Source organism: Micropterus dolomieu, linkage group LG03 (genome assembly GCF_021292245.1).
Source record: "Micropterus dolomieu isolate WLL.071019.BEF.003 ecotype Adirondacks linkage group LG03, ASM2129224v1, whole genome shotgun sequence".
Taxonomy (NCBI): domain Eukaryota; kingdom Metazoa; phylum Chordata; class Actinopteri; order Centrarchiformes; family Centrarchidae; genus Micropterus; species Micropterus dolomieu.
Window position 1 is genome coordinate 13,685,581 of NC_060152.1, and position 24,858 is coordinate 13,710,438.

General features: G+C 38.5%; 1 protein-coding gene across 1 annotated transcript in view; it reads right to left on the reverse strand.

Annotated features, from left to right (window-relative positions):
* Positions 1–348: 348 nt before the first annotated feature.
* The window catches only part of LOC123968300 (transient receptor potential cation channel subfamily V member 6-like), a 27,474-nt gene continuing 2,964 nt past the window's right edge, over positions 349–24,858 (reverse strand). Inside the window, exons 2-19 of the mRNA XM_046044960.1 lie at positions 17,830–18,080; positions 15,589–15,716; positions 8,426–8,572; positions 8,186–8,283; positions 7,971–8,093; positions 7,180–7,320; positions 6,975–7,073; positions 6,628–6,803; positions 6,157–6,303; positions 5,945–6,024; positions 5,726–5,861; positions 4,958–5,044; positions 4,794–4,870; positions 4,544–4,709; positions 4,275–4,341; positions 3,880–4,148; positions 3,642–3,748; positions 349–704 (exon numbers count right to left, since the gene is read on the reverse strand). Coding sequence (XP_045900916.1) covers positions 476–704; positions 3,642–3,748; positions 3,880–4,148; positions 4,275–4,341; positions 4,544–4,709; positions 4,794–4,870; positions 4,958–5,044; positions 5,726–5,861; positions 5,945–6,024; positions 6,157–6,303; positions 6,628–6,803; positions 6,975–7,073; positions 7,180–7,320; positions 7,971–8,093; positions 8,186–8,283; positions 8,426–8,556 — 2,133 coding nt within the window. The 5' untranslated portion in view covers positions 8,557–8,572; positions 15,589–15,716; positions 17,830–18,080 and the 3' untranslated portion in view covers positions 349–475. The remainder of the gene's footprint in view (positions 705–3,641; positions 3,749–3,879; positions 4,149–4,274; positions 4,342–4,543; positions 4,710–4,793; positions 4,871–4,957; positions 5,045–5,725; positions 5,862–5,944; positions 6,025–6,156; positions 6,304–6,627; positions 6,804–6,974; positions 7,074–7,179; positions 7,321–7,970; positions 8,094–8,185; positions 8,284–8,425; positions 8,573–15,588; positions 15,717–17,829; positions 18,081–24,858) is intronic.

The following is a 24,858-nucleotide window of genomic DNA, read 5'->3' on the forward strand; positions in this document are numbered from 1 at the left end:
ATTTTCCCTGCCCTACATAAAATAACCCCATGTCATAACTATTTTAAGTTTTAAGTAAAGTACCTAAGTAAAAATACTGATTCTCCAGTTCAGGAAAGGGTTGATACACAATGATTATTACTCTGTCACAGCAATCCTTTTGAAGTTGAGGTCCAGTATTTTTCTGAACGGCATCCGACAAATAGGGTCTATCATTAATATTATAACACAGCAGTGACCTGACCTTAGACTAATATAGAATTTTTAATGAGACATGTTTTTGACATTTATTTGTGATTCATTTTATTGTAATTTTAATTGAGTAATAATTAAATAATCTTATTAATAATCAATAAATTAGTTGTTAGATCAGTCTGCAAATCAAAAAGAATAATCGTTAGATTAATCAAATAAAATTTAATATGTTTGATGCAGCCCTAATGTTCAGTACTGTAAGATGATGGAAGATGATGGAAGGCCTCTTCCTAGAAAACATTTAAAGTTGTGGTTCTCCTTTGGCTATTTTTGCCCTCTCCAAACCCAAAGTGCTATTGCGAATAAGCTGCCACCCTGACACAGCCTTCCAGTTTTTAGGTCTGAGTTTGGGGCTTTCTGAGAACAACTCCTTTACTGTTCCAGTCTTCTCCTTCTTTTCATTGTCTTTGGAGAAAGCTTTGATGTAACGCTGCATCTTTTCAAACATCGGATCGGTTCTGTCCTCAGCCCTGCAAAAAAAGCACAGTTGCTTCAAAGAAAACACTCTCACTATGCAAACTTTCATTATGATGTTTAAAGGGACACTCCAGCAATTTAGTATTGCACTTTCAATAGACGGCTGAAGAGACCCCAAAGGAGGGGGGTTGAAATCTTTCCCTCCCTAAGTCCTGTCTCTGAGCAGCCTGATCGTAAAACTGGCCACCTTTTGATGCCGCAGCCAGATAACACGGTGCTTGACTGTTAAACTGACAAAAGGAACATTGACCAGCGATTAGCGTTTTCCTGAACAGCCTATCAAAACTCTTCTTAAAGAAAGGGCAGGAAACCCTAAACTGCCCCCCACACATGTAACCGTGGCAACTGACCTTCCTCTGCGTTTAATTACCTCACATCAAAGGAGATACTCCCTTTCACAGCCAGATGCAAATTGGAGAAACTCCAGGACACCAGCGACAGCCCTGAACTTCTTTATGTAAACAAAGACTGCTGTCTCCCAAGACTCAAAGCATTACCTTGTTTAATTAAATAATCTTTTAGTTACTGGATTACATTTGCCTCTATTTGATTAGTTATGTTACAATGTTGTTGCTATCTGTTGTTGATATTATTGCTGAAAAGAATCTAAATAAGTTATCCAAGCTTTCCTCATGTAACTTGAGCTCCCCCAAGTAGACAAAATAAGTATTACATGCCATCGTCAGAAATGCCGTTTAATGTATAAATGTCACTCGGTATTTATCATGACCAATAATCTGACATTTGTTTCCCTTATCAAGTTCTTAAAACTAAGAACGGTACAACCGTTTGACAATTGAGGTTTGATTGTGGGAAGATATTTGATAATAATACGCGCCAGTAGATTTGTTTTTGATTGACTTTAATATGTGTAAAGAAAGACAGTCCCTCGGGAACCGGAAACAAGCACTCTGGGAACCACGCCCCAACAGACAAAACAGCGACACACGCGCGTGTTTGCTCTCTTGCTCCTTGCCCTCTTTTTGTTCCTGACGCTTCAACGGCACTTTGGCATGCGCCCGGCATGCCCCCTCTCCCGGCAACGCCCTAAGAGTTCGGCCCGGCGCAACAAAAGCTTTGTTCGCTTCAAGTGCCGCGATCTCAGCTTTCCCTCGTTTCCAGCAATTTAGGTGCTTTTTCTTTTCTTTTCTTTTGTTTGTTAAAAGTTATTAGACCGTTAAGTTACACTAGTCTAGTTCAAGAACGACCAAGTTCCCTTTTTAAGCTTTATTCATTGAGCTAACTTCACCGAGGTCAGACCAAGCCACGTGGTCTCGCCAGCAGTAACAAAAGACGACTAACACCTCTGACCCGAGAAAGGGTTGGGAAGGCCCCACAGCGAGTTTCTCCATTAAAGCCGACAAGAGACAGATCTCCGGAGCAATTCCCTGGCAGAGTAAGCGACTGGCCGACAGCTTTAAGCTGTCCTAACCAAGAATGCACGGATCTCAGTCAGTGTGAGGCCGTTGACCAACACTCGGCTGGGAGAAGCCACATGCAGTAAGACCAAAACCCTGCACTCTGTGATCAGTGATGTCCAATAGTTGGTTAGTCCAGCATATTTAATCCTTGAAACTCCTAGACAAATTTAACCGAGTTATCATCTAATCGCATTCATTAGTTGCCGTATGAGTCAAATTCTCCCACAATCGAAACCCACATTCTCATTAGTTAGCCATTGTTTATTTATTTGATGTATTTAACCTCCTTTTTATATCACCTTAGTTAGTTAATAAATTCACTGTAACCAAGGAATTGTGTATTGCCTACTTCTGAGTCCCTGCCAAGAGAATTTACCCTTTAGATATGAGACTGACTGATTTAAGATAATTGAGCGATTATTAACTAACTGATCACTGGTGAATAATTGTATAATTATTAAAAGCTACCTAGAGGTTTGGAGACTCTAGGTTAATAACAACTCTGGTGGCGCCCCTTTTTGCGAAACGAGAGCTTTTTATGGATTGATATTGTCTGAATATTAAAATTCATAGCTAGATTAGACATGCTACACTTTTGTTGCACACTTGGACACAAAAGGGACTTCCAGGCGTGCATAAGTTTACAATAACTCCTTTACTTTCGTATTCTGTAAATACAGAAACACAAGCACATCAGCAGAACGTTGTCTCTATGTACAGCAGGCTGTTTACGTCTACTGACTGACGTGTGTGCCCTCCTGTCTAACCCGAAGGACCCCACACACTGCCCAAAGTGCCTGTGTGAGCTTTACACATTATACCCATAAACTGACCTACTAAAATTTTTATATCACCTTAGTTAGTTAATAAATTCACTGTAACCAAGGAATTGTGTGTGTTGCCTATCTGTAAGTCCCTGACGAGATACTTTACCCCTTAGATATGAGACTGACTGATTGATTTAAGATAACTGAGCAATTATTAACTAACTGATCACTAGTAAATAATTGTATTATTATTAAAAGCTACCCAGAGGTCCGGAGACTCTAGGTTAATTACAACTCCGGTGGTGCCCCGAAACAAGATAATTCTCATACATTTATTACATCAATGTAGACATGCTACAACTGTTTACACAGGCAGAGGATTAGTAGTAAACTGTTAACATAAAAAATAAAGTGTCCATTTAATTTGCCTCTTGATTACCCACATGATATAGCATGTGTAAAACTGTAGTCTTACTTGCAGCACAACATGCCTTGTAGCTGAAGTGCAATAAAGACTACTTAGGTTGTAATAGTCAATGAGGTTCACTTTTAGGCATTTCACATGTAAGTGTTCTCTTCTGTGCTTTTCTGGATTGTTTAAAGTGTGCGGGACTCAGTTGGAAAAATATTTTTTTAATCAAAAAATGTTTTAAGTTTAGTAATGAATATTTACCATTACAGAAACTTCTTCAGGGGCTTTAAAGCCTCTGTTTCTGTTCCTGTTGCAGCAGTACTGTCTTACCTGAGATACCAGCACTCCTTCAGACCATAGTTGAGCCCACACACCCCGATCCGAGACCACAGGCAGCGAGGAAGCCTCCTCTCCAGCATCAAAGTTGTGGCTACCACCTGTACAACATGATTACAGCTGTAACCATGACACAGTAACACACAGGGACACGATGATGAGGTGTTTCTGTGCCTTTATGTTGTGTTATTTCTGTTTAGACGCATTCCTTTAAAGTCCCCGTGTGTATTACCTGAGTCCACCACAGCTCTTTTCTCTCCTCGGCCACCCTTTCTTGTGTGTCACTCATCATGGCTGTCAGTAGATTTAGCAGAAAGAGGCAGCAGACCACAGACAAGGTGGAGTGGAGCACATGGACGATCGGGGGGGTGGTGAAGGAGTGGTCCACAGGCATATCTATGAGGCCCATGCTGAGCTCATACAGGGAGAAGAGGGTGATGGGGAAGGAGCGATATTGGGGAAGGGATGTAGGATCTTGGGTCATATACACGACCCACAGAGCTGAGAAGAAACAATTTTAAAAAGTATGTGAAGGAACAGAATCCTCTTCTTTCAAGATTTTCTTATCTTACAAGCTTTGTGAGGGTTAAACATTTGTTTTACACATGTTGCTCAGAATATACTTACCGCTGGAAAAACCTATGAGCATAATGAAACTCAGCCACATGAACTTTGTCAAGTCTCCAAATATAATCTAGGGGGAAATGAGACACTAGGTAGGTCAGTCTGCAAACACAAATAGGTGAACCTCAAAAACCAAAACAACAAAATACATCTGTTTCAAAATCATTTCTGTACAGGTGTGTGTGGAAAAAATTATTTCTGCATGAGCACCTATAGCATACATCACTGTGTGTACAACACGCAGTAGTGAGTCCAGGCTGAGCGAGTCCTACCTTCTGTATCAAGATGACATGAGGGCCGAGTGTTTCAAAACCTCGGGCGAAGTACATGATGTTGCACCAGCCAAGAACTAAAGACACTGCCATTACCTCTCTCTCTCCATGCACTTCGCAGATTCTGAACACCAACAGCAGCAACACCAAACATGCATAGGTGATACTGGTCAAAACAACAGCAGAAAGGTTAAAAGCTATTTCAGATCAACATGCATTATTTTACTGCTTTAGAAGTATTTCTACTTACAGAATAACATGAAAGGGACCTCCCAGTGCTGTCTGACCAAAATAGCGCTTTGCTCCCACTCTCAGTATACCAGGGATCTGTTGGGAAAGATTGTACAGGAGGATGTGGAAGTGAAATAGACTGTATTACCATACAGTGTTTAAGATGTTGTTTCATAAATTCACCTCCAGCAACAGGATGAGAAAAGCTCCGATGACGCTGATGATTTCGCCCACCAGCCGCAGGTTGTCATCATACGTCACATAACTCTCCTGATCCACAGAGAGAGAAAAAAATATAGATTATTGAACTATAAGTCATATTCAAAGTTATTTACACAAGTATAGGCTACATATGAACAGATTATGTCCAACCAAGAGCTAAAGTCTTTTTTGTAGTTTTATATTATCTGTGTGAGTAGAGTTTGGTTTTACTTCATCTTTATCACCATGTATTTAAACTGCATGAACATTGGTTCTCTGTCCTGAAAATAATGGCAAGAAAAATGCCTCTTTTGTCCCCCCCTTCTGAGAGTGAGAGTAAATAACACTGTCCACACGTGCTTATGACTTATAGGCTGTGCCATTTAGTTGCTGAGTCGCTCCTGCAATCCAACCGGTTAGCATAAAATAACTCTTTGCGTGGAACGTCTAATCACACACAAACTCTGATATATTTTGAGTACAGAGAGATTTACCTGGCAGTGATAGGCTTTATCAGCATTGTGGCAACTCGTTTGGCAAGGGCTTGAATGGAATGAACATTCATTTATATGTAAAGTGGATTAGGAAGTACAAAGTTGTATAAAATGGAAGTACTTAAGTATAGTACGGTTGGACTTAAGCAAGTATATTTATATTTCACCCCCGTTTATGGCCCTTTATTACAACATATCGTAGTTTTATCTGGTTACACTGAAATATTACATTCATGCAGTGTATTTATGACTCAACTTTGAGTGTTTTCTGGACTCGAGTGGTTTTGTCCATGTCTGACGTTGTGTAGTTCTCTGGAGCGTCCTTTAGAGGGCGAAATACACAACACAGTGTGAAGGTCCCGATGTACAGGAGATACAGTAACAGCAGCAGCCTGACACAAGAGAAAAAAACATTATTAAATAAGATGTGTGTACAGTTCAGATATTTTACCTTAGACACTGACGTCATTTTTACCTGAAGTAATGTTTTCCATACAGGTTCCACTTCAGACTAACCAGCTGCTTCACGGGGGTCACCAGCAATATTTCTCTTGACTGGAGAGAAAAACAGACATTTGTTTTCATTTCTTCTCAGCATCACATCATTGTCATTATTTCTAACCAAATAGTCTGTGAGTTAACCAAAATACAGTTTACTGTTTAGTATATAATATTCTTGTGTTGTACCTCTCTCTTGTGACTGCCCACTATGAGCTCCAGTACTGACTTGTTGTCGTCCCATGAGTCGATCTCTGTCAGATCATACAGGTTAGAGGTCAAAGGGCCCAGAGTCCACTGTACTACACGCCTTTTATTAACCAGGTGCTCAAAGACCTGAGAGACACAGAGGGAATCACAGCGGTGAGGATCGGATTATTGAAATTTTATCTGCTACGTCTTTCATTTCGGGTTTTCATCCTGTTTTTGTAATTTATTTATTGTTTATTTAAGAAGGGACAATGTACATCGATAAAAATTCAGACAAAATGTAAATGTACCCGAGTTAGGCATAGGCTAGTTTTCATCGGGAGCCCCTGCGCCTGATGTTGTTAGGAATCCTAAAATAGTAGAACTAATACAATATAATACAGTATACAATAGTTAAAAATTAAATTTTGGTTTACAATTACATACACTGTGAGCTCCCCCTTCACTCACCACAATGTTTCCCTCTTTGGCAGCCAGTTTAAAAGGTGTAAGGCCTTTGTAGTTGGGCACCATGTCGAGTGACACTGACTGGTCCAGCTCTGCATCGCGTGCCATAATCAGGTCTATGGCCTGGCATGCAATCATCTTGTTGGGCTGCAGAACCAAAATGTGAAGCACTGTGTTACCTAGACAGAAAACAAGGGAATACAAGGAGAGAAAAAAGAATGCATAGACAAGAGATGATGGGGGCAAGAAGGGAAAACAGAAGGCCATTAATAATCAAAATATCTTATACACAGATGTAAAATTGTTATGTACTTCTCTATAACTTTCCTACAAGAGGAAGTATTTCATACCACGGTAATCCTGGACCCTGGTGCTGGCCCCTGCATCAATTACCATGGAGATAATGCTCTCATTCCCAGTACATGCAGCAAAAGACAGGATGTGCTCACCTGTTGACCAAGTACATTTTGAAAAACAGTTTTGTGTCATATAAACATACATTATATTTACTTGGCAAATGCATTCATACATTTTAACATAAGCTGGCTGACTCACCATAGTATATGAGTCCTCCTAACCTCTTCCTGAAGTACAGACCGGTGACTCGAGGTGTAGCCACATCACCCCCTCGACTAATCAGATGATGAACCAGATCGATGTTCTGATTCACTACAGCAATGTGGAGAGGAGTTACACCTGAGAGAGTAGGGAGATCAGTGTATGTTAGTCCACTGTGAATTAATTGTGTTTAATTCACCAGTTTCACCTGTTAAACCTATGAGCAAAATGAGTATTTGTGCTTGGTCCCAGTCTCTTAAGGTGAGCGGTAGAGGCTGCAAAGAATTCGCTACTGTAAACTGTTGTTGATGTTGTTTATTGGTTACATGCTTTTGTAAATAATTCACATTTCAGGTATTAAAACATTGACTCATATGAAGAAAGAAAGGTAAGTGACATGTAGTTATTTTTTATATTGTCACATTTGCTAATAACAAGATTGCTAGTAATAAGTTATCATATCTGACACCTTCACAAGTGTAATAAATGCATTTTGTAAATGGATTTTTCTAGGCCAACCTAAACTTTCCATGTCCATATGAACGCTTAAATGTAACTGTTCACATTAATTGTTTACTACCTTTGTGTGTTTTCCTGCCAGTTTTGATTGCCCTGCCCTGATCATTTTTTTTTACTTACTAATGTTTTTCACCTAAAATATTATTATTAATCTCTAATATCTTCGTTTGTCTCAAATTACTTTTTAGTTGCTGACCGTGAAGCTGACTTTACCTGTGGACACATACAATATTTAAACCTCATGATGTGTGTTTGAGTTCATATGTGACCTTGGAAGAGCTCGGTGATCATGGGCTCATTGATGAGTTCAGGAGCTCCGTCCATCAGAGCAACAGCAGCCTCCAGGTTATCGTACATCACAGCAACATGAAGCGCTGTCTCACCAAGAGCACCTGAGTGAGAGGATTACAGTTTCACAGATTACAACTGTCACCGCACTACCCTAAGATAACAAGACAAGTATAAATTCACAGCTCAGCCTTACCTCTCTCAAAGATATTAGTGGACGCACAACTCAGAAGTTTCTTGATACAACCAACACTGTTCTCTTTAGCCGCAAAGAAGAGAGGAATGTCATTTACGCTGAGGGAAGATGGATAGAAGAAAAACAACAGATGTGATTATTTATTTATTAAATAGTATCCTATTTAATAAATAATCACACCTGCATGTAATTAATTTAGACATAATCTAATTTCTTGTAGAAAAGAGTGGAGTTTCTTACTATTTGGTGTAGAGCAAAAAATTCTCATCCAACATCTCGTTCCATCCTTTCTTGTTTTGAACGCGAAACCTCAAATGGCTCCACCAATGGTTGAGCTCACACAGAACAGATCTGGCCAGAGACGGAGACATTGACACCTGATTTCGACTGGAAGAAACAAACGAAAGGTGAGGGCCACGTTGAACACACAAAGAGCGAAGCAGTGAATTGAAAAAAACACAAAAATGAAATAAATTTTGAAGTCCATTGCTCCATCATTTAGGCCTCCAACTTGGATTATTTTGGTATCTATTTTGTTCAGTTGTATTGTTTTCAAAAATAAAATACCATAACAAACATAACCAAAAAGAAGAAAGTGTCTTAGTCTTACCGTTAAACAGTAATAGTGCTACTCATCAACTTCTAGTGATACTCAGTCATAACACTTGACCAAAACCTATGAAATGTCCCAGAGGATAAGTGAAATCCCTGTGGCATGACCATTATATATGACCCAGCCAAGAAGGAGGAGACGTGGAGGGATTGAGAATGAATGGGTGGAGAGGGAGGATGAGTGAATAGCAGACAGGTAAGAAAAAGAGAGTGAGGCGAAATGAGCAGGTAGATTTTCACCACAGGTCAGGGATCCCACAGGGAAAATTGTGCTTTAAGGTTCAACTCACCCTAAAAGGGACACATTTATCACACTGATCTGAAATGATTGGTTGTATTCTTTCACCTTAAAAGTGAAATGACATTGGACCAGTCCCTAATCCCTGTATATCTCTTTGTTATCACCAGGTCTATCTGCATTCCACTAACTAACCATAAAACCTGCATGGCCACTATGAAAATTCTGCAACATCATGAAAGTCAACACATTAGGGTTATTGTTTCTAGTGAACCATTATGGAAACCTGTTTGAAAATTGCAAGCATGTAAGTCTGAGCCCGGTTTTTAATTCAACCTGATATTAAGGCATGATTGTCCAAATTGCATTATTTCTATTTTTGTATTACTGTTGTAATTTGTTATAATTACTTTTGTAATTATAATTATATATATATGGCTGGTCTGGTAGTATACTCAGGAAAGATTGTGAAAATGAACGGATTTAGCCGGAGTAGTGGCTTAATTGAATATTGACAACATATTTCTGTTGTTTTTACATGGTTTGAATTCAGTTGTGGCTCCATGGGGCTTTATAGAACAATGATAGAGAAAGATCAAGAGGTGTTGAATTTGTGCATTATACTTTGTCAATTAGAGCAAGCCAGGCAGCCTTCTGTGTTTGAGAACTGCGCTGTTTTTTTTAAAAAATCGCCTACTAGAGGGCTGCAGCGCCGCAATAACCAACCTAGTTAAAAAGAACGAAATGAACGAAATGACACAAAAAAAGATTAGTTAATTTTAATGAACGAGATTTGGTGACTCAAGTCTTTCAAAAGAGTGACTTTTCCCATCACTAACCACAAGTAACCCTACATTTTGGGAGAGCAGTGCTCTGGTGGGATAGTAAGGTACTATGAGCTCTTTAGAACGAACAGACCCGCTACTGGGGGCGTAATCGATTTTCGCTGTTCTAGCTGGTTTCCGTCCAAAAACAGCGGCCATTCGTGTCCACAGAGACCGTCCGGCGGGCCGCCATCTTGCTGAGGTCGAAGGACAGCCATAAGTTTCATTTCTACCTCAAATTCTCTCATAGAAGAAGAGCTTCTTTGGCGGAGGCTGATCTGTTGATAGTCTGATATCTTCTTTTTGTGGAATAACAAGCACCCCAGGGTTCGTAAAGTACTGCTTCAGAGACATAGGGCGTATTTCTGGGCGTCAGATCTACAAAAAATTATTCATTGGATTCAGGTCCCAAACGCGATCTGGTGACAATTGGAAGCAAGTACCTGCTCATCATCATCACTTCCTGCACTGGTTGCTGCCAAACTACCCCTGTCTCCTAAACAATACTCATCATGCCCTGTTGTGACTTGCACCCTTAGGATCTGGTCTCAGTTTAGACAAAGTTTAATCGGATAGATTTCTCTATTGATAGTCCCATATGTAATGACCATGCCTTTCTCCCTGCCAAATTGGATCCTGTCTTTGCCCAGTGGCAAAGAGCAGGCCTCTACAAAGTCAGTGACCTTTACACAGATGGCACTTTTGCTACCTTTAATGCCCTTTATACCAAATTCTAATTACAACACTCTAGCCTTTTCCGCTGTTTCCAGGTTTGTCACTTTGTGCGATCTATTAGCCAATCCTTTCCCGGTCTCCCGCCTAGAACTGAGCTAGAAGTAATTTAGCAAATTCCTGCACACGTTAGGGGTCTTACCTCAAATATATATTATTCTATTATGTCCCTCAATAATGTATTTCTTAATAAGATTCGAGCAGACTGTTTGAAGTACTTGGAGTAGTTATCTCTGATGAAATATGGAATAATGCATTAAATATGTTAAATGGGTCAACTTCAAGGAAGGATCTTGAAGAAGGATCTTGTTAGAGTGGAAATCTGAACATCCACCCAAAGCTTCAGTTTGGATGAGCGACCTGGTACTATCCCTAAGGCTAGAAAAGATAAAATAGTCCATTAGAAGGTCAATACACAAATTCTACACAAGATGGGACCCTTCAGTGTCTTCTCTCGACAGACTCAAGACTCATTACTATTATTATTATTATTTGCATAGGCAGTGTGTGTGGGGGGAACAAAAGAAAAAAATGCTTGTTGTTAAGTGTATGTAAACAACATTGTTTTTGAAAATAAAAAGTGCATTTAAATGTATTTTTCTCAGTTTCTTCTTTAGCACTTTTAAACAAAGATTAAATAGGACTCCATGAAACAACATCATCTTAAAAATGCCATTTTTTTCTGTCTACATAATGATTTTCATATTTCTCTTCTTATGTACAATCACTAAAACAAAAAGTAATGTACTCAAGTAATGCACTTCTACATAGTCTATATAGTCTAAATACTTCTTCCACCTTTATATCCACTCTTTACATAAATTCTCCTTTGCAAGTAAAAGTTCTGAATTACACATTTGTAAAAGTACAAAAGTTGAATCTGCAAATTTCCAAAGTATCAAAAGTGAAAGTACTCGTTGTGTACAACAACTGCTTTTAGAGTGTTATATTATTATATATGCTATACTGCTTGATTCATATTCTTTATTAAGAAGCATTTTAATATAGTTGGTCAAAATAAAGCTCACATTGGCAACTTAATCTATCACAATACATCATGTTTTATAAAAACATCATATGTCTTGTATGTAAACTCAAAATCTCCAAAATATCAAGTAAGCTGCCAAATAGGACAATATTATATTCTGACATGTAATGGAGTAGAAGTACAAAGCAAAGCACCTGAACATTGTACTTAATTAGAACAACACTTGAGTAGATGTATGTGGTTACTTTCAACCACTAGATATTTTCTGTGTTTGCATTTACATTCATTCATTCATTTAAAGCGACTTACAATTGCTGTACACAGGTCGCATGCTTCTGGAGCAACTAGGGGTTAAGTGTCTTGCTCAGGGACACAATGGTGGATGTCTCACAGTGGGAATTGAACCCAGGTCTCCCACACCAAAGGCAAGCATTTTATCTATGCGCCATCACCACCCTCATTTGGAAACATGACTGTTAAAATAAACTTCTGAGGGTTTGAATAATGTTTGACCACTCAGTCTAAAAAGGACCCAGCAGACTGGCAGAGTAATGTGGATGGTGTGCGTGTAAGCGGTCAGTACAGATTCTGGCTGAGATATCAGCAACATGTGGGAAACCAGTGAAACCAGTGCTCTTGTGACCGTGACTGCTGCTGATACTAGCAGATCCCAAACTGAGATTTTACTAAAACCTGCTGATCCTTGGATCCTGAAAAATGTGGAGTTCACTCTTTAACATTGTCAAGGTGATATTAGTACATCAAGGTGAATATTACGTTATACATTGTTTTAAGCTGATGAATGTATGGTTTGAACCGCACGAACACTTTCATTTAATTGCAGTATATGTTTTGTCTGTTCATTTGTTGTCATCAGGCTGCTAGATATACAGTTTATCAATCATAAAACAATGCTAATTTGCCAGTCCTCCAACTCTAAGTTGTCTTTTATTAAGTGTTGATAATATAAATGCAAGCTGTGCTGACTATGGTCCAATAAAACAGCGACTTTGCTAAAATTTTCACACTGTGTCACCTATTGCACATGCACAAAATGTATAATTGTTTGCATCTGAAGTGTTAACTACGTGGCACTAACTGGAAAATGTAAATATGTACTGTAATCTGGACTGTAATCTGAGAGTGCCTTATCGTTATGGATCCACCGCTTTGTTCCAGACTGAAATATCTCAAAAATCATTAGATGGAACCTTTGACATTCATTGACCACAGAGAAAGAAGCCTACTGACTTTGGTGATCCTCTGACTTTTCCTGTACCACTGGAATAAAATAAAGACATAAAATAACTACTCTGAAGAAACACTGATGTCCATAAACACTGATTACATTTAGAAAATGAGACATTTACAACTGAACGCATGTTGTTGTGTATTTTTAGTTAGAGCTTGAGTAGCTGAGCATGAGAATAAAAGCATGTTTCCACACAACAAACATAAAGATTTTGCAAGTTTAAGAATTGGGGAGATGAGTACAAGTCACTCTGCAGTTTCTATTGCAGCAGATGAAAACTGTAGATTTCAATCTCAAATACTAGATGTTGACATTTTGAGAGAAAAAAGGCTTGTGGCTACATTTTGATGCCTTTTATGTGCTTATATAGATGAATGTGCACAATTTTGGAAATTTTATTCTGGTCTGCCAAAAGCTCTGCTCCACACTCTAGCTGGTCTTGATCAGTGACACTCTGATTAAACTTTGGAAGTAAATATTTCCCAAGCTAAACAAAGCAAATGCCATGAACAACATTTTCAGAGTTGAAAGCTCAAATACAGTCTGTGGCTACATTTATGCCATTACAGATATCAGAAATAAAAGTAATGGCATAGGCCTACATCTCATGAAGAAGATGTACATTTTGAAGTTGAAACACAATGTCCCTCTTCTTGCAAAATTATCTCAGCAATGGAAGCAATTTATTCATTTTAGGATAGAAAGCAGTTAGTACCGGCATGTGCAGATCAACATCATTGGCAAGTAGGCCTAATTACTTAAAGATAAATACATTTCAGCCAAGTGTCCACACTCTCACCATCTGCGTTAAGATCGGCAAATTGAAAAATGCATAAAATAAATCAGTAAAAAAGGACTAAAGTGTAACCCCAAAGCTCTACACCAGAGAAAATAAGACACAACACATGTATAGTATATTTAATCCATGATAAGCAATAACAGATGACATGCCAGTGTTGAACTGAATTTCTGAAGGCAAGTAAGTTAATTTTAGGATAATTTCAGGGTTGTTGTCAGTGTTCCTGTTAGCTTAGTTTGTAGAGTACAGGACTCTCAATGTGAGGGTTATGTGTTTGATCCCACTTTGGCAAACAAATTTTATTATTATCCTCTTCAACAAAGTTCTTATTAAGAGACTATTTCACATGCTCACAATAAAGCATGCTTTATTGCTGGAGTGTGTGTGTCCTGGTGAGAGGTCCAAATCCATAAACCTATGGACACTTATTTTCATTTCTCAGTCATCCCCAGGTAGAGGAGATTCCTGCTCTTCTCATTCAGGGGAATCCAATCACACATTTTCCAATGGCTGTTTCCTTCAGAACTTTTCAAAGGTGCTTGACACACCTCTGAAATAGCTGTCAAGAAATGTGAGAGGTTGATGGATGTATCCTCTGATTTATGAAGAGGATAAAAAAATAAAAACCATCCACCCAATGTGATACCTGAACACACAGCCCTCAGATTAAGAGTCCAGACACAACCCCTGAAAAACAGTCCCACACCAAACACATGCAGAGGGGGGTGCGATGGGTGCTTGAGCACCTGCCCTTTTGCCCTTTCATGACCAAAGTGCCTTTTTGTCAACGCAGCATTTCCATAATTTATTTATTTTTAAATGTGTAATAAATAATTTTGCAGTAAATTAAATTACCCAAATTATAACCTTTCACCTGATGACCTCATCCATGAGGAGCCCTTCCATTCAGACACCGTTAGTGATTCAGCAGCCCTGCCTGCAGGACACCTTCGATACCGCCGGTGTTTTGCAGAATTTTGCATGCCTGCTGAGAATTGCATGCACTTCCAAATATTGCTTTTAAACGCTATAATATTCTTTGTGGGATTTATCAATGGTGATAAATTATTCGAAGTATATATTTCTTGAACGTTTAGAGTCGTTTAGAGTTGTTAATATTTTATTACACTTAGTACATTCCTTGAGATTTAGCAAAAATATGTGGCGATAACGGCATTTCATCAATGAGCACAGCAAAGTGTCTGAAAAGGTCCTATACAGGTAGGCGTTACCACACACGAGATGTGTGCAATTCTCGGCAGGCAGGCAGAATTTGGCACACCACCTGTTAGTGGGGTTTGCCGCAATGGGCTTGTTGATAGATAGACAAAGGTGCTCTGTTCACTACCTTCTTGCTGTTTGAGGGAGAAAATTTTCACGGCGTCGAGAGGTCTGATTTTTTTAATGTAATTTGACTAAAAACTTTTCACATGAAAACGATTATTACAGTAACTTGCCTTGTGCCTTAAAATAATTAGGCTACAGCAACATTGGTAAAACAGGCTTACACTGATGGATAGCTATTCCTCCGACTTATGTCTACTTATCAGTCCTTTTTTCAAATTATCATTTAATTCAGAACAGTAGTGGAATATTAACAGCAACAGTAATGTTTACAATAGCAAAACTACTTTAAAAACTCAATTACTGGAAAAAAATATAAAAATGTCAGTGTCAATGTAAAATAAATAATATTCTTGACATCAGAGTAGCCTAAAGCGTGAAGAAGAAAGGCTCTGTTAGATTTTAGAAAAAGGGATGAAATGTCAATGAGAAAGATTAATGCTAGTTTATTTATTTATATTCGGGATTAGACATATGGTCAATTAAAATCTAAATCTTAGAGTCACAAATCAGTATATAAAATCATTATCACAGTATTGCATACTGTAGACACACAAGCAAGCAACACACAGACACAGACACACACCTCTCTGATTTGTTTGTCTCACTTTTACCTCTGCCATGGTCACCCTCATCCTTTCCCCCATTAAAGTTTCCTTCTCAGAGTATTTCCCACACTTTATCTGGCATCTTCTTTTCTCTAGCTGCAGCTCTTGGTGTGCAGCAGTCTCTGTGAGCATCTCTATGGAAGATTTTGTTGGAATTTAATATTTGCAACCCACAGAAAACAATCCACAAATGTGCACTATGATGCGCAAATATTTCACTATCTACAAATATGTGTTTTTACATTTGTGATGTGTAAAATCATATCCACAAAAATACAGAGTGACTTCTACACACAAAACAGTTTTTTCACATTTGCAGATTGCTTTCTGTCAATTTGTGGGTAATGTTACATTTGTAACTTCCTTTTTACACACTTGTGGAATTCTGTCCACTCTGTACCACAGAGATCTGTAAATGTGAGAGCAGTTTATTAGCTATACCAGCAGGTGGCGGTAGCGACATTGCCTCTCATGAGTTGTAAGAACATCCATTGCAGGAGACAACAACTTCTTCTTCTGCTGAACCACTGGACTCTACTCTGTCTAAATTTTTCTGTACAAGTGTTTATAGTTTACTATTGAATACTTTATCACTGTATTTGTTTTACAGTTATATTTAAATAAATTTGAAAGCACTGTTGTACCTACTGTTTGTAGGAGCTATTGTAAACCCTATGTATAAGGTTATGGTCCTCAAAAGTACAGTCAGTGTCCATTTTCCGTTGAGCTTTTGCATGAAAAACTGTATTTTTTGTAAGGCTCATGAGATCTATCTTGGGCTGCTGTTCCCAACCAACCCAAGACTGACATTACTGGGGGACCTCTTAGACAACATGAGGAGCAATGTTCACTTTATCAGACTAGCCTTATTGCAGCTAATAAATAAATAGCTATTTGCTGGACCACTAGTGGTCCTTAAGGGTAATAAATTGTAAATTTACTAAATTTAAAATTAAAAGAATAAATAGTTTTCACCATAATTCCATCCATAAGTAACACAATGACAGAACGTATGACTATTTGGGTCGTGGGTTTCATACACTTTCTGTAATAAAACATCTAAAAGCAAAAATCCTATCTGATAAGTGTGTCTGAGACAAAATCTTATCAAATGGAGATCTGTGGTTTAATTTGTCAGTTGTGTCTTTTAGGTTGATGTGAAAAATTTGAATACCACTCAAGATTTGGGTAAACCACAAAAAGACTGAATGCAAGGCAAGAGACTAAATATACTACTGTGTACCTAATGCTTTGTCCTGTCAGTATGTATATATCCTGTCAGTATGTATATATCTTGCACAAAGTTTCATCTTTCTCCTTTTTTGCCTATGTGAACTTTTTTTATTAACACAGTTTGTACTGATTGTATTTTACTTTTTTTGTGGGGAAGAAGAAATAGAAATAAAAAGTAATCTTTTTAATCATTTCATGTCAAAGATGTTATAACTTAATTGAATTGCCGTATTTGTGATTGGGCTTTATAGAACACAGAACTTCTCTGCTTTTCATATACTTTTACAAACTTTCTTTCACATCTCTGACAGGAAGGTGTAACATATTACTACAAACACAATTTTCAGGCTCATATTTATTTAAATATAAATGTAAAACAAACACAGTAATAAAGTATTCAATAGTAAACTATATACACTTGTACAGAAAAATCTAGACAGATATTGGATACTCTTACAACTCATGAGAGGCAATGTCGCTACCGCCACCTGCTGGTGTAGCTAATTAATTGCTCTCACATTTACAGATCTCTGTTTACAGATCACTGTGGTACAGAGTGGACAAAATTCCACAAATGCGTAAAAAGGAAGTCACAAACATGAAATTGCAAATTGACAGGAAATGATCCGCAAATGTGCTAAAACTGTTTTGTGTGTAAAAATAGAACCACAAATGCGTCAATAACACTTTGTATGTGAAATTAAAATATATGTGTACAGAGTAAATTGTACACATTTACAAATTGCACTGTATTTTTGTGGATATGATTTTACAAAACACAAATGTATAAATACATGTTTTGGGTATATAATATATATATATATATATTTTTGTCATTGTGTTGTCTAAAATACTGCAGAAGTAATTGCACCGTTGACCATATGGGCAGATTGAGCCAATTCAGTCCTCATTTTGCAAGTTTGTTCAGTGACACTCATCAACACTTAACGTCTACTTCATATGTTCAGGACTGTAAGATGATGTAAGTCCTTAGAGAATGCACTTAAGGCTCACAGAGAATCTCTTCTTAGACATATTTAATGTCCTGGTCCTCCTTCGGATCTTCTTGCCACATCTCCAAACCCAAAGCACTTTGGTGAATCATCTGCCACCTGCTCAAAGGCCTCCTGTTTTTAGGTCTGAGCTTGCGGTCTCCTGAGATCGACCCCTTTCTTGTGTCAGTCTTCTCTTTTTCATCGTCACTGGAGAAAGCTTTGGTGTAACGCTGCATCTTTTTGAACTTCAGATCATTTCTGTCCTCAACCCTGCAAGGATGATAGTGAGAAAAGTAGTTACAGTTGTTTCAAGGTAAATATGCTTGCTTGCTTCTATGTAAACTTTCATCATGAGGTTTAAAGGAGCACTCCTGCAAATTTGTATTGCACTGAAAATGGAGGGGTGAGTATCTTTACATGTAGAATTGGTGGAATGCTTCTTTAATATGCCAATCGATAACCTACATTAGAGGTCACTAATTGGCGGACTGCGGTCCAGATCCGGACCCAGACGTCATCCTCTCCGGACCTGGACCTACAGCTGATTTATTATTGAGAACTACTACATCGTGACGGAGCGTTTCTATTTTAACCTGCGCTGCTTTTCTAGCGTGTACTGTAGTGGTTTAGCGGCCCAGGAAACTCGCAGATGAATGGCATTAGTTCCAGTTGTCTAATGTGATGGTGCTCAGCCAATCAAATCTGTGCATTTCGATAAGCATTGCAAGTCTTGTCCGTGAGTGAGATACACCAGAGACTTTTGGAAACACACAGGGACAGAGGAGATAAAAGAGAAAAGAGACTTCACCTGGCTTTTAATCAAGACTGTACAGATTCTTACATGTACATTCTTCCCATAGGCAGTACAAAACCAGAATTTCTCATGCATCTCTAGTCCTAGCTGGCAGGACAAGCTGCTCACGTTTCTCACTGAACAAGAGAAAATTAGGGAAGTGGTAGCTATATAAGAGGGACTGAAAGAGAAGACAATGTATTAAGCTGTTTATTTGTTAAGATGTGTTGAGTGTTTATTATAAAATTGGTTAAGACTACACTTCAGTACAGTTTTTATTTGTTTTTTTAATAATAATAAAATTATTTTGAGATACACTTTTTTCGCCTTTAGTGTACTTAAATTTAGAATTTATTAATAGAATAGTTATTATATATTATCCCTCCAGTTTGATGTGAAAACCGACAGTAAATATTATTGAAATATTATTTGGCTTTCATTTGTTGACTAAAAACACATGTTGATACAACTATATGTTATGTCACTTAATGATAACGCAAGTTAGTGGTTATGATGTTCCGGACCTTTGCTTTGGGAAATTTTCTCTAACTGGACCTCTTTGAATTTTAATTGAATACCCCTGACCTACATGATATACCATGTGTAAAACTGCTGTAGTCCCGAGGTAGATGGAGGAGTTGTGATATTATTAGCATAAGATCTGCAAGAGCGAGAGTTGTGCATTAAGTGCATTAAAGACTACTTAGGTTGTGCTTAGGGGGACAGACTTCTCCATGAGTGGTTTTAGCAAAGATAGTAACCCTTAAAAAAGTTTCTCCTTTGATGTCAGAAAAAATCCCGCATATAATGTCTTTGCGATTTACATTTTGCAAATGTTTCTATTTTAAAGGGCCTGAAAACCCTTTTTCCCTCAGCTTCTCATGGTTGCTGATGAAATCATGGACTATTTTGTACTCAAATTTCAAACACATTTGGTTATAGGTAAGTGTTTTCTTCTGATCTTTTCTAAATGGTTTGAATACTGATGAATACTGATGGTTTGAATACTGAGGTCATGAGTTCATGTGCACCAATCAGGATTTTTGTGCATCATTTGAATCAAAATGTTGGTTGCTCATAGTACCAAGTCACTGTCAATAAAATCTGATCAGACCATGCCCTGATGAAAGTACGAGGTACAAGTTAAATGTATTTGTCATTTTACAACACAGGACTGTATAATGAGATACAGTTTGTACTTCATCTTTTGATACACACAAAAAGCAAATGTTAAATAAAAAACATTACTAAATTATATAGAGAAATAAAACTATTTTATTTGGTTATGTGCTGGGGATTAATTAATTAATTATTAATTAACTCATAGCCTGGGGGAAGAAGCTGTTCTGGAGTTTGGTGGTACAACAGCAGATTCTTCTGTATGTCTTGCTGGACGGCAACAGGGTGAACAGGCTGTGGCTGCGGTGGGTACTGTCTTTTAGTATCATTTGGGATCCGCTCAGGTATCACACCTCACCGGTACCATTGACCTTCTGCGAGATTTTAATCACTTGCTGCGGGGCCATTCTGTGCTGGGCTGTGCACCTCCCATGCCAGTTTGTGATAAGTTTGTGTGTTAAGTTGCTTTATATTGTAAAAAAGAACTTGGAACGGGAACTTTGCCCTCTTATTAAGGGCGGGTTCACACCTAGTGGTCTGGTTCCTGAATTTAACCAATGCAAGGATGATACTTTGTTTCATTTTTCCATCTGGTCCAGTTTGGTTCACAAAGGCAAAAACTCAAATGATCCAGAAACAGTAAACAAAAGCCATGGGGAAGAAATGTTGTCATTTAGTCAGACGGGTAAAAAGACAAATCCCTTATATATATATATATCTTACATCATGGAGCATCGTCAGGTTCATGTTGGTGTTGGTCTAAACTGTATCAAAGCAGACTTTAGAGGTTCATGCATACGAACGTCTCATAAGACAGCGGGCATTAAATATAAACTCTTATCACAGATCATACAATGACTTGTTTGCATTTGTCATACAAAGTATACCAGTGAAGTGGGCCACAATTGCAGACATGCAAAAAAAAGTTAATCCAGTGTAATGGAAGCCAGCGAGGCTGTGCAATGAGTAAACCTCACTCCTTAAGAGATGCACTAGCGATCGTTGCTAGTGCCCACATGTTTTAGCCTCTTCATCTGCCTCCCGTACCCGAGGTAGCTGGTTTGAGTCAGGACTGTGCAGTACAGCCTTGGGGGACCATTAAATTGGTTCCCTGAACCGGATGGGAGTGAGGTTTAGATGGATGAGTGTACAGTGAAAACCTACTTTTTAATAAAATGTATTCTGAAAAATATGAAATATAATAAATTACAATAATATATTCAATTGTACAGTAATAATAACTAAGTGCTATTTTAAATGACACATGCAATGATAGCTTCCTGTGATCGGTTTGAATAGTGTTCACACCAGAAATGAACCACTCCAGATATCGCTTGACAAGACCACCCCGTCAAGGTGGACCAGATTGTGGCTGTTTGATCTGCACCAGAGTTCGAGTCCGGTGTTCACACCAACCCAAATGAACCGCACCAAGGGCTTAAACACTCCAGGGTTCGGTTCAACTGCACTAAACAAGTTTAAACTCTGAAATCCCGGGACAACCAGCAATTTTCGTACAAATGCAAATGAGAAATTCATGTCCAATCCTAGTATTTTGTCACCCTAATCATGTTACACACCTCCGTGAAGCCAGGAGGCTCAGCTAGAGTCTCAAAACAACCATTTTTATCCATACCAAATACACATCAAACACCAAGCATTTGGGTGTTGCCGTTGTGGTTGTACAGCGTGAACGGGAGGGAGGGTACCTGAGCGGTTTTGATATTGAGCACTAGAGTGGAGGAGGTGTGACCACCAATTCAAATTATCTGGGGTCTGTTTGTGAAGAAGTCCAATGTCCAGTTGCAGAGTGTGGTGCTTAAGCCCAGAGTGCTAAATTTTCCGATCTGTTTCATGGGGACATTGAGCGCACCATCGAACAGCAGACTTACTGTGGACAACAGGCGGATTCGCACATTCAACTCGCCTGTTTTAAAATTTCTTAACCATCACTGACGGATAGTATTGCTTTGTTTGCTGTTTTTAAATATCCGATTATGGCAAGATAAGTTAGCTAATTTAACAGCATCTTAGCATTAATGTTAAGCTAGCAAACTATATGAGTTATAAGTTAACAAAGGCCTATTTGGATGAGATGTTTCTGTCTGGGAGGTGAGTGATTTTAACAATAATTAAATGCAGTGGTCAGAAATTTTAAACCAGTCATGAGGGCATTTTTAATTGAAGTTTATTTCACCCCTCTGGTAACAAGCTAAGCTAATAGCATAAGTTAGAAGGTTCTGGTTTAATTTAACCGATAATGTTACTCATTTGAGTGCCATTAAAAACATGCCGAATAAGCCATTAGCAGTTACTATAGTAACTATAACTTGATGACTTTGTTACTGAGGAAAACTTGAAATGTGATTATTTCTCAGGCAGGTTAATGTTAGTGTGTTTTTCTGTGACTTTTAGGTGGATTTATGAACATAAATGGGCGATTTACATCGAGTGGCATTAATAAAAGTCTTAAAAGGCTCACATCTAACTTGTTTGCATGATACTGTGTTTTGCTGCAGCGTAAAGCTCATTCACAAGTGGCGCCAGTCTGATTTGGGAACTACCTGCTTCTCATCCTTTCCTGCTGCCTGAGTAAAGTAAGTCATACAGTTTTAGACTTGATCTAGCTTACTACAATGGTCCACTCATTTATTGACATTAATAAATGTAATATTTTTCTATTTGATGTAAGAAAGGAAGTAACCACAGGGGTCTACAGTATGACCATTTTAAGCACATGTGTGGGTGAAAATTATTCTTTAGTGTTACAGTGTGACAGTCAGTGCGCACTGAGTGACTTTTGAGTTTTGACAACCATGCAAGCAAAGCTCAGTCAATGTCCTGATGAGCTCTAAACGTCTCTGGCTCAGTGTACAAAACATTCAGAGGGCGCCGTCCCACTTTTAGCCGATCATGTTGCTGTTTTAAATGAGTTCAAGTAATATCAGTTGTCGCTAACAAACTTTAATTCCATGATTTAACTTGACCAAAATTAAACTTTAGTGTTGCTTGGTTTTTCTCTATGTGGCGAAAAAGGCTTTAACAGAACACCACAGTTAGCACAATAATGAATATCACTAAGTAACACTGTTGTACAATCTGTGGACTGAGTGTTAATGTAGCTCCAACAAGACTTCCTCTACTAGTAAAACCATCAGCTGATCACGTCATGTCTGTTTTAGTATTCAGAATCTTCCATAAAAAATCATGTTGTGTGTGTTTGTGCATGCGTGTATATAATATATTTTTAATTTATTTTATTGTGAGAGTCTGACTACAGAAACTGACGTGAGCAATCGGCTGATAGTTTTTGGAGAGAAAGACTCATTCTGTTGAAGTTGTTGGCCTCTAAGGCTTCCTCATTGGAAGCCATAGAGGCCAAACGGAGGAGCTGAGGTTAGTAAAGCAAATTAGGGAGGCAAACTAGTCCTTTTAAGCTAATGATGAGATTATTCTTTTGAATTTTGATGTACAAATGAAATGCTTGTAATTATACAGAAGGGAGGAAGGGAGGTGGTTCTCAGGTTGCCTATTAATTATGTTAATTTCTAAAAATGTATAAAGCAGTAAATTAAGACACAAAAGGCAAACATGAATAATCTTATCTATAATGATTCTGTAATGAGGCTTAAAACTGCTTGGTGCTGTGCCATGAATGTAAAATGATTGTGGAGAGCATCAAAACTAACCATGTGACTTTTCCCAGATCTAATGGTTATAATTCCAAACCAGTAGACTTCTTAAGCAAGTTTAACTTTTGGAGTGTAGTTTATTCAAAATCTGCTCTAGATTTTCTAAATTATTATTCACAGATGTGGTAATAACAGTATTCTAAAATTATGTGGAAATGCATATATCTTTATTGGAAAACATAAAAAATTTCTTAGGGGATGAAAGGACAGCATTGTAAGAGGGGGATAAGTGGTGGCGTAGACTGTCCTTTCATCACTTCCCAGGAAACTGAACAAGAATTTCCTCTTGGCCTCAGGTGAAGATACCAACGATGGTTGTTCAGACTTGGCCACGACCATGACAACTGTCGTTACCACAGTCAGGAGCACTAACGAACCAGCAGTATCAACGATCCTAGCTAATGATCCCACAGAGGTTAAATAGCTGAGTTTTCCCTACCAGTCAGTTAGAACTGAAGAAGTCTCTTGGATGAGGGACAAAACGTCTTCTAGTATCTTCAATCAAGTCCAGTTGCCCTTGACCTCAACCTTCATTGGCTAACTATGACCTGGATGACTGAGAACCTTCACAGACATAATTTGAATACCGGTACATTTATTTACTCCGCAAGTAATTTTGTGACTATATTTCCTATGTTTCTGTTTCTGACGTTGTGATATACACTCACCTAAAGGATTATTAGGAACACCATACTAATACTGTGTTTGACCCCCTTTCGCCTTCAGAACTGCCTTAATTCTACGTGGCATTGATTCAACAAGCTGCTGAAAGCATTCTTTAGAAATGTTGGCCCATATTGATAGGATAGCATCTTGCAGTTGATGGAGATTTGTGGGATGCACATCCAGGGCACAAAGCTCCCGTTCCACATCCCAAAGATGCTCTATTGGGTTGAGATCTGGTGACTGTGGGGGCCATTTTAGTACAGTGAACTCATTGTCATGTTCAAGAAACCAATTTGAAATAATTCGAGCTTTGTGACATGGTGCATTATCCTGCTGGAAGTAGCCATCAGAGGATGGGTACATGGTGGCCATAAAGGGATGGAAATGGTCAGAAACAATGCTCAGGTAGGCCGTGGCATTTAAACGATGCCCAATTGGCACTAAGGGGCCTAAAGTGTGCCAAGAAAACATCCCCCACACCATTACACCACCACCACCAGCCTGCACAGTGGTAACAAGGCATGATGGATCCATGTTCTCATTCTGTTTACGCCAAATTCTGACTCTACCATCTGAATGTCTCAACAGAAATCGAGACTCATCAGACCAGGCAACATTTCTCCAGTCTTCAACTGTCCAATTTTGGTGAGCTCTTGCAAATTGTAGCCTCTTTTTCCTACTTGTAGTGGAGATGAGTGGTACCCAGTGGGGTCTTCTGCTGTTGTAGCCCATCCGCCTCAAGGTTGTGCGTGTTGTGGCTTCACAAATGCTTTGCTGC